This window comes from Myotis davidii, unplaced genomic scaffold, assembly GCF_000327345.1.
Source record: "Myotis davidii unplaced genomic scaffold, ASM32734v1 scaffold37, whole genome shotgun sequence".
In the NCBI taxonomy this organism is placed as follows: domain Eukaryota; kingdom Metazoa; phylum Chordata; class Mammalia; order Chiroptera; family Vespertilionidae; genus Myotis; species Myotis davidii.
The window spans coordinates 2366979-2376285 of record NW_006289395.1 but is presented as its reverse complement, the minus strand read 5'-3'; the positions used below and the strand labels follow the sequence as shown (position 1 = coordinate 2376285).

General features: G+C 53.2%; 1 protein-coding gene across 4 annotated transcripts in view; it reads left to right on the top strand.

Moving 5' to 3' along the window:
* The window catches only part of GAS7 (growth arrest specific 7), a 133764-nt gene extending 125289 nt beyond the window's left edge, over window positions 1–8475 (top strand). For all 4 annotated transcript variants that reach the window (XM_006761684.2, XM_015562594.1, XM_015562592.1 and 1 more), the window contains exons 11-14: window positions 318–441; window positions 3486–3565; window positions 4887–4985; window positions 5927–8475. In XM_006761684.2, the coding sequence (XP_006761747.1) occupies window positions 318–441; window positions 3486–3565; window positions 4887–4985; window positions 5927–6040 (417 nt within the window). In that variant the 3' untranslated portion in view covers window positions 6041–8475. The remainder of the gene's footprint in view (window positions 1–317; window positions 442–3485; window positions 3566–4886; window positions 4986–5926) is intronic.
* The last annotated feature ends 832 nt before the right edge of the window (window positions 8476–9307 follow it).

Genomic DNA, 9307 nt, shown 5'->3' with positions numbered 1-9307 from the left:
CCCCCTGCCCCCCCGCCCCAGACTGTGATTTTAGGGCTCTCTCCTTGTGCACACGCTCCCTCAGACCGGGCCTGAGGCTTGCTGTAGGCCAAGTGCAGTGAGAGAGGGGATGAGAGAGAGGGTGGCAGCCTCAACACAGTGACTGGGCGGCCCAGTGATGCTAGTCTAGCTGAGTCTCCTAGGTCCATGATGGCATCATCCACAAGGACAGGGAAAAGAAAGGGCTCTTATGTAGAAACGGGGGGCTGTCCACGTGACCGCGGGCCCCTCCTGGCTCTGAGCCCCATGAGCAGCGCTTCCGCGTCCTTGGCCCCCAGGCCCGGAAAGCACTCACGGAGCGGCAGAGGGACCTGGAGATGAAGACCCAGCAGCTGGAGATCAAGCTGAGCAACAAGACGGAGGAGGACATCAAGAAGGCCCGGAGGAAGTCCACGCAGGCCGGTGAGTGGGCCACGCCCAGCTGTCGGCACCTGGTCCGGGAGGCGCAGCAGGGGGAGCTGGGGGAGGGATCCCGGAAGGTGCGTCCCACCGGGTGGGGGCCGGGGGCTGTGGGTGGGAGCAGACAAGGCTGCCTCCAGGCCTGGCTCTCTGACCGGGAAGTGGTTATTCCTCCATGGCCCGGAACTGTGGGGCCCTGTCACTGCGGGGAGCCCCTGGAAGTACAGACAGCACCCCAGCAGGGAGGGATGTTCCGAGGCTTACCTATGAAGATGGGCGCCTGCCCCAGTCAGCAGCTGACATTTTCATGAAATAACCGCATTTCAGATTCTCCTTGAAAGATGCTTCCAGTGCATTGGTCTCTGCTTCCACCTAGTGGTAAAAATGAGCTAATGCCCAAGGAGGGGGGAGAAAATCCAGATAGAACCAGTGAAAACTTACCTGATATCCCTTTAAAGAAGTTTCACTGCGTGCAAGGACAGGGCGTGGTGCTTTCTGAGGCCGGAAGGTGTGATGTAGGGTTAGGGTTCAGATCAGATGGCCTAGCCCAGTGGTCGGCAAACTCATTAGCCAACAGAGCCAAATATCAACAGTACGACGATTGAAATTTCTTTTGAGAGCCAAATTTTTTAAACTTAAACTATATAGGTAGGTACATTGTCATTAACTTAATTAGGGTCCTCCTAGGGCTTAGGAAGAGCCACAGTCAAGGGGCCAAAGAGCCGCATGTGGCTCTCGGCCTCAGTTTGCCCACCATGGGTCTAGGCCAGTGATGGCGAACCTATGACACACGTGTCAGAGGTGACACACGAACTCATTTTTCTGGTTGACTTTTCTTTGTTAAATGGCATTTAAATATATAAAATAAATATCAAAAATATAAGTCTTTGTTTTACTACGGTTGCAAATATCAAAAAATTCCTATATGTGACACGGCACCAGAGTTAAGTTAGGGTTTTTCAAAATGCTGACACGCCGAGCTCAAAAGGTTCGCCATCTCTGGTCTAGGACCTAGATTCTAGTTCCCTTCCACTCAGCTTCTGGTAAACCTCATACAGGCAACTCGTGGAACGAGGCAGCCATGGACATTTTGAAATAAGATGGTGTAAAATAGGTCAATTACAAATAATAGGAAAATACCCAGAAATAGAAGGCATTATATGCTTACTGTGATTGGGCAGAGAAACCTCGGGCAGAAAAGGCATATTTAAATTCATGTAATTAGTTACGTTATTAAATAAAATTACATTATAAAATCAATATCTTTGCTTGGGAAAAAATTTAATCAGCACATAGAATAGAAAATCTTAATTTGCCAAATTAATCACCATCAATACTTCCTAGTTTTTTAATGTTTTCGGTGTTTATGTTTAAATGTCTACACGTTAGGTCATATACTCTGTGTTCTCAGGTTATATTTTAACTGGTATGCCTTAGCGATAGCTCTGTTCCATTACCCATACACTCAATTATCCAGCCATTCATGTACATCAGACTTTTATTTTCTTGGTCATCTAAGTATTTATTTCATTGTCATTTTAACAAAAACAAAATTATTTCTTAGTTTGTGACTATTAGATATATTGCTGGGAAATTTTCCATTAAATATAGCTTATTTATATTTAAGAATTATAAACTAAAGCCCCATAAAATAAAATAAAAAGTTTAGGCAAATACAAGCAGCAGCACACAGTCAAGCCATAGTATCAGCAGCCAGAGGTCTTAGTGGGCACGCACTTGCAGTGGCATATCGACCTCTTCCCTTCCAGTTCCCGTTTTTCTTGGGCTCAAGGGCCCAGTCCTTGACCTTGGACCAGGAGCAAAATGAACAAAGCCCTTGATTTGGTTCTGTTACTCAAGGTCATCGCCCAGCTAGTGGTGTGGTTCAGGTGCAAGGGAGCTGCTGGCCAGGCCCTGGGTCGTGTGCCCGTATGCCTTCACCTTCACACCAGAATGACAAGGTGACGTCATAGGAATAACTTCTAATCCCCTCCCAGTACTAGACTTAAAGCATAAACTAGTTAGCTTTGACTGGCTCGAGTTTTTCCCATCATGAGCAAAGACCGTGACGCCGTCCTCCCTGGAACCCTGTGATGATCTAAACTACACACAGACCCAGGCATGCACTCAGGGGGTGCACGTGGACCACATGGGCATCTTGTGAGAGTGCAGCTCTGATTAGCAGGTGTCGCATCGTCCTAGAGCTGCATTCTGGCAGGCTGCGTGTTTTGTGTAGCAAGGTTCTGGGGTGCTGGTACCTTCATCATGTTTGCAGTTACCTTATAGGTAGTTTTCTTTCTAATTACAAAATGTTTCAAACGTACCTGTGATGGCAGAAAACAGTGTAGTAGCATCAAGATTGAATAGTGATGTCTGTTTCTGAGCTCTTATGAAATAAAATGCTACGGAAAGACCCCTCTCCTTCCACCCTGCCTTTCTGTCTCCATGTCAGCGCAGTGCTGGGGTCGGTGGGTAGCGCTCGGAGCGTGTTTCCATGCCATTACTGCACATGGATGAACCATACACCGGCAGACACATTATTTTGTATTTCATCCAGGCATCCTGCTGCATGTACACATACACGCATACGCGCGCATGCACACACACACACACACACACACAAAACGGACATAATTTGCAAATTTTTCTTCTTTAACTCTTAATGAGTACCAAGCTGCTTGTGACGTTTTTTACCCAAAAAGGGCTCTCCTATGTGAAATGAAGCTACCATCTTTAGAGAGGAAGCATGCCTTTGGCTGATGAGAGGTTGGGAGGTCCTAGGAATAACCCCCTCCCCACTTCACCCCACACACTGAGAAACCTCCATCCTGACTTCTCGGTGCCTGCGGTCAGGTTCGGGTGGGCACTGAAGCTCGTCTCTTGTGGTGCTGGGCTGCCCTCTCTGTCTTCTGCTTTTCACTCCCGCCCCGCTTTCCACTGGCCTCCATGCCCCAAGGAGGGGAGAGGGCATGGCTGTGGGGTGCAGTGGCAGAGGGCAGCCACGGCCAGGACAGACAGGGTGTGACGGCAGCCTTGTCCTCTTCCAGGAGATGACCTCATGCGCTGTGTGGACCTCTACAACCAGGCCCAGTCCAAGTGGTTTGAAGAGATGGTGACCACCACGCTGGTGAGTGCCTGAGATGTGTGAGCAGGCCGGTTCCGTGCCTGCACTCAGGGCGCCCTGGGCGGTAGAGTGAGGTGACTGTGGAAGTAGGCATTATGTCTGCTCACATTGGGGTCCAGATCTCGCCTCTGGGTGAGTCCAAGCTCATCCATACCCTTGCTCTGGCCCTTCCTAGCTGTGTAAACACGGGGGAGCGTTGGCTGGGCCCTGAGGAACCCCCCACAAGTTGTCAGTGGCCCCTTTAGGACAAATAGCCAAGTTGCAGGACGCGTGATCCTCTCACCCCCAAAGGAGTTTCAGCTCCTACAGGGGAGAGCCTGGCAGGGGGCGAAGGGTGAGGCTGGGAGCTGTGTAGGGGGAGTAGGGTGGCCCCTGATCAGGGGCCTGAGGGATCGGCCTCAGAGCCCTTCTCTTGCCTTCATGAGATTTTCCTGTGAAGGGGCAGCCACCTTCTCCTCAGTCAGCACTGGCCGCGGTGAGATGTGGTGGGCACGTGGGCACGTAGGCACGTGGGCACATGGGTCGTTGGGCCAGAGGAGAAAGGAGCATCGTGCCAGCTGCTGATCACGTTGCCCCATTGCCAAAGCCATGCCCGTCCACACAGGCAGTGACCTGCTTTCCTCCTGCTTAATCCCCTAATGGAGCCCCCGCTTTCCCCTCCCTGGGTGATCACCGGGGCAGTGACCTAGTTATGCAAGAACAACAGCCTGAGCCCCTCAATTCCAAAGATGCGGAACCACCTAGAAACCAAAGGACAGACCTTTCCACTCTTCCCTTTGACAGGGACCACCCCACCCCCGGCCCCTGCCTCCCCTGGCCTGGTCTCGGGTCTGTCCCTCAGCACTCGGGGAGGACAGAGGACAGAGGCCCAGGGAGGCACGGGCACCTGCATGCATCCCATCTCTCCACTGCTGGGAACCGGGTGCAGATTCATGAGTCAGACCACAGCAGTCCGGGTTCAAATCTCGCTCCTCCCATAATTCCATGTCGCCATGGGCAGGTGACGTTCCCTCTCTGGATGTTCATTCCCTTGTTGGGGAAATGCGGACAAGAACAGAGCTTGTCTCTTCAGATTATTATGAGCACGATTAGGCAAGGCCTGTAGCGCTCCAGCACCCACCCGCCCAGCAGGGCAGGGTCCAGGCGGCAGTAGCTGCTGTGTCAGCATCCGCACCTGCACCGCTAGATGTGGGACGAGTTCCTCATCAGACCCCGAAGGGTCAGGTGGGACTTGGCCGAAGCAGCGCCGACGTGTGTGCGAGGGTGGTCTGGGCCCGTGTGGTGGGAAGGACATGTCACATGTGCCTGCGTTTCCTCCGCGCAGGAGCTGGAGCGGCTGGAGGTGGAGAGGGTGGAGATGATCCGGCAGCACCTGTGCCAGTACACGCAGCTGCGGCACGAGACAGACATGTTCAACCAAAGCGTGAGTTCCCCGCCCAGGCGGAGGCCCCAGGACCCCGGGGGGACCCCTGTTCTGTGGCAGTTCCTCATCAGACCCCGAAGGGTCAGGTGGGACCCAGCCTAAGCCGCGGCGACGTGTGTGCGAGGGTGGTCTGGGCCCGTGTGGTGGGAAGGACATGTCACATGTGCCTGCGTTTCCTCCGCGCAGGAGCTGGAGCGGCTGGAGGTGGAGAGGGTGGAGATGATCCGGCAGCACCTGTGCCAGTACATCCCTACCTTCCTACCAGTAGCCATCTTCCTCCATAACTTCACCTATTATCAACATCCCAAACCAGATACAGTGGAACTTAATTTCTAACTTAATTTGGAGGCCCCAGGACCCCGGGGGGACCCCTGTTCTGTGGCAGGTGAAGTGGTCACTACAGATGAACCTGAGTGGCGGTGGGCAGCCTGGGGACGGGCCTGCAGGGTGTCCTGCGCACCCATGGGAACCCATCCCAAACGCAGGAGTGGATACAGCGCACGTTTCCCCAGGACAAAGCTCATGGTAGTTCAACAGCTGAAGACGATATTGCCTGCCCCAGTGAATCTTTTACCAAAAAGATAAAAGAATTAGGACTATGCAGAATAGCTAAAGCTACAATGTCATTTGCCCTGTTCTGTGGTGGTAACCGTGAGAGCGAAGGGTGGAACTGCTCTCAGACCTGGAGCCATTGAGCCACTCCTCCCTGTCATCCAGCCTGTGGTCCGGAGGGTCAAGTGCTCGAGTGAGAAGCAGGGTGGGATGAAAGGTCCCGGCTCCCGCTCTCCCAGCCTCTGCACGTCTGCCTCTCACGGGCCTCCCCTGGGGCCCCCCACCCCCTGAGAGGCGGCTGTGACAGCAGATGCGGGCAGCCGGGCTCCGAGGCCGTGTCCCGGGCGCTACTGCCCCTGACGGCATCCTCTCTTCTCCATCCCTTGCAGACAGTCGAGCCAGTGGACCAGCTGCTTCGCAAAGTGGACCCAGCCAAAGACAGGGAGCTGTGGGTCAGAGAGCACAAGACGGGCAACATCCGCCCTGTGGACATGGAGATCTAGGCGGGCACACGCAGCCCCTGGGGTCCTGCCAAGGAGAGGGGCCGGGGGGCCCATGGAGAGGAGGGGGTGGGTCCCGCTGCCAAGTGGAGCTGCCCTCCCCCCCACTCTCCTGCCCACTGAGGAGAGGGGAGGGTGAGGGCCGCAGCCAGCGATTCCAGAAGGGCGGCCTGGCGGCCTCGCTGGGAGGTCCCCGTGTTCCCAGGCCAAGAAGGTGGATCCACAGCCCCGCCCTTATCTCTGAGGCCGAAGACCCCCAACTCCCATGTTGTGCTTGCCGTCCCGGGAACAAACTGAAGCTGGAACTTTGTGGTCCCTGCTGAGCACCGTAGGGTCATCTCCCCGCCCAGAGCCAGCTGCATCCCATGCTCGTGCCCCTGGAAGCCCCGAGGTCCTTCCTCCAGCTGGCCCCCTGGTCTCCAGGGAGGTCTCTGTCTCCAAGCCAAGTGTCAGGATCGCCGTCGTGGACGGAAGGCAGCGTTCAACAGCCCGCACTCAGAATCCTTTGCAGCCTTCCCTCTTATTTTTTTTTCCCCGTTGCATTCTGGGAGGCCACATCCTGGCTCTTCCCCGTCTCCGTTCATGATCAAGAGTCTTGGGAAGAAGGCCTCGCTGCCGCCTTCCCGGACTGACCTGCCTGGAGAGGTCCGGATGGAACTACCTCATCAGCAAATCAGCCCTCAGTCATCGTGCTGAGTCGGGTTCCCCAGCAGATCAGGCATCCTCTGCAAAGTCTCTCCCAGAATCCCCAGCCCCCCGACCTGCAGATGCCCCCTCCTCCCATCCCCACCCCTCTCTACGCTCTAAACGGGGCTGGGTCAGTCCCACGTGGGAGACAGTCTGGGGCAAGTCTTTGTCACCGCCCCCCCCCACCCCCCAATGGCTCCCCCTGCTTGCATATGGCAGCATTGGGACCACTGTCCCTCGTATGGCTTCCTGTCAGTGGTGGTCACTGTACAGGCATCCAAGACCAACATGGCCACAGTAGGTTGTCGCCTACTGGGCAGCGTCTCGCCACCGCGGCCTCTCGGCAACTCCTGCACAGTCCGGAGCCCAGCATCAGGCCCTGCCTGGGGGTGGTGCCGCCTTCCCTTCCTTCATCTCCCAATTGCTCATAAAATCTGGTCTGAGTGTGACGTAGGAAGCTTTCAGGGCTGCAGTCGGGTCCTTGCCCATCATGTGCTCCTCTTCCTGACCCCAGCAAACATATTCTCCGTCGTGTTAAGTCCTGAGAATCAGTTCGAAAGGACCAGAGGAAGGAGAGGGAACTGAAGGAGGAAGCGCAGCTAGCCAGGGGCAGCCCATGCCCTGAGAACCAACCCATCTTTCTCACTTAATCTTCCCCATCGATTACTTTGGATTTACAGGATCCATATATTCCCAAGAGTGTGGAATTCTAGGAGCACAACTCACTGGTCTTTCAGTCTTATGTATCTGATGCTGTATTAACTTTGAATCTTTCGGTACCTCTTTCATTGAGTCAGACCGCGCTCTCACAGTTTATGGCAGAAAGATGCTGAATATACTAAAGCCAGCCAAACCTTGTCCCTTCTCTTACGGAAACATCCCAACCAGAAAGCTCAGTGCGAAGGCCTTGTCCGACCTGCCTCTGTCCACTGCATGGAGAACCACTCCCGGCTCTACGATGGGGCCATGACACCCACCACCGGTTTCAGGGTCTCCGCTCTCGGTTTCTTTATTAAAAACAGGTGCAAGTAGGAACTGCTTTGTGGCTTAGCAGAGTAATTTGTGGATGATATTGAGCTATTCAAAGCCAATGGCCATGTCATGAACACATCTTCTGAGTGGATACGCTCAGTGAGTTTGCCTTCTCGCTTCTCTCTGAGGATTCTAGTCTTCTGCTCCTCCCTGGGACAGAGCGAGCTCTCCTGCCTCTTCTGGGGTAGCCTGAGCTGGCCCCGTGTGGGCCGGCCTGTCTGATGAAGTGTTTCTTTCCTCCTCATCCCCTCACCTCAGTCTCGGTAGCTTTTTCACCTACTTTTCCTCTGTTTTTCTTCCCTCTTTTATTCATTCATCAAGCATTTAGCTGAAGACACGTGATGTGCTAAGATCTGAGGGCAAGGTATGGGCTTATTTTCTGTGATTGTGTATAGACATCTTTTCTCCAGGGTTCTTGCAGGTCGGTGACCTTGGCGTTCACATACAGGTACTCTGTAGACCTTGGGTTTTCAGGGATACCATCTGTTGTGCTGATCCGCATTCATTTATTGAGCAGATCCTTGGGACAAGCCAGGCACTCTTGCCCGCCCCTCTATTCCTCATGTAGACAGATATTTTGACCTTTCTGGATAATGAGAACATTTAACCTACCACATTTTACCCACTGGGAATCTGTAATTATAGTACAAACTACCGTCATACGGCATTTACCCAATTGGTGGGAGATAGACAGCAACAAGGCTCAGTGCCCTAGTCACTAGACTCCCAGCCCATATCCAACTTGAATATCTGAGAATTCTTTTTTCTGTTTTGTTTTGTTAATCTTCACCCGAGGGTATTTTTTTCCATTGATTTTTAGAGAAAGAGGAAGGGACCGCGAGAGACAGAGAGAGAAATATCGATGTGAAAGAGACACATTGATTGGTTGCCTCCCGCACGTGCCCCGACCGGGGCCAGGGATAGAACCTGCAACCAAGGTACATGCCTTTGACTAGAATCGAACTCAGGACACTTCAGTCCACAGGCTGATGTGCTAACCACTGAGCAACTGGTTAGGTCTGAGATTTCTTTCTTGTTTTAAATAACTCCTCACTTTACAAAGTGGATGAAGCCTAAGCCTGGCCAGTGAAATTAATACTGAATTAAGAGCAGAGCTGTAGTCGACAGTCCAGGCCCCCTGTCCTTGTCAACAGCTCCCCACCCCCACCCCCCACCTCCGCAGTCTGGGTGAAGGCAAGATCAGGATGAAGTCTAGAGCATCTAAAACTGCACTTCAGGGTAGCAAACACTCTATCCGGTCATTGTTTTGCGTTTATGTTCTGGTGTTTAGGTTGTAAGAGGATTTGACGGGGTCTACTCAGAAGGGTAAGTGAGTGAGTCTGGGTTTTTCTTGAGCGCCTCTATTGTTCATTTCTGAAAACAGTGAGCCCCTTCTACCTGCCTTCACTTAGTTTTGTCTGTGAAAACCTGATTTAAAAAAAAAATTCTCTATGACAAATGACGTGAGCTCTTCGACGTGAGCTGGTGGCCATGACAACCTCCAGGGAAAGCCACTGGTCCCTCTCCGTTTTTTTCTAGTGTTTAGCACAG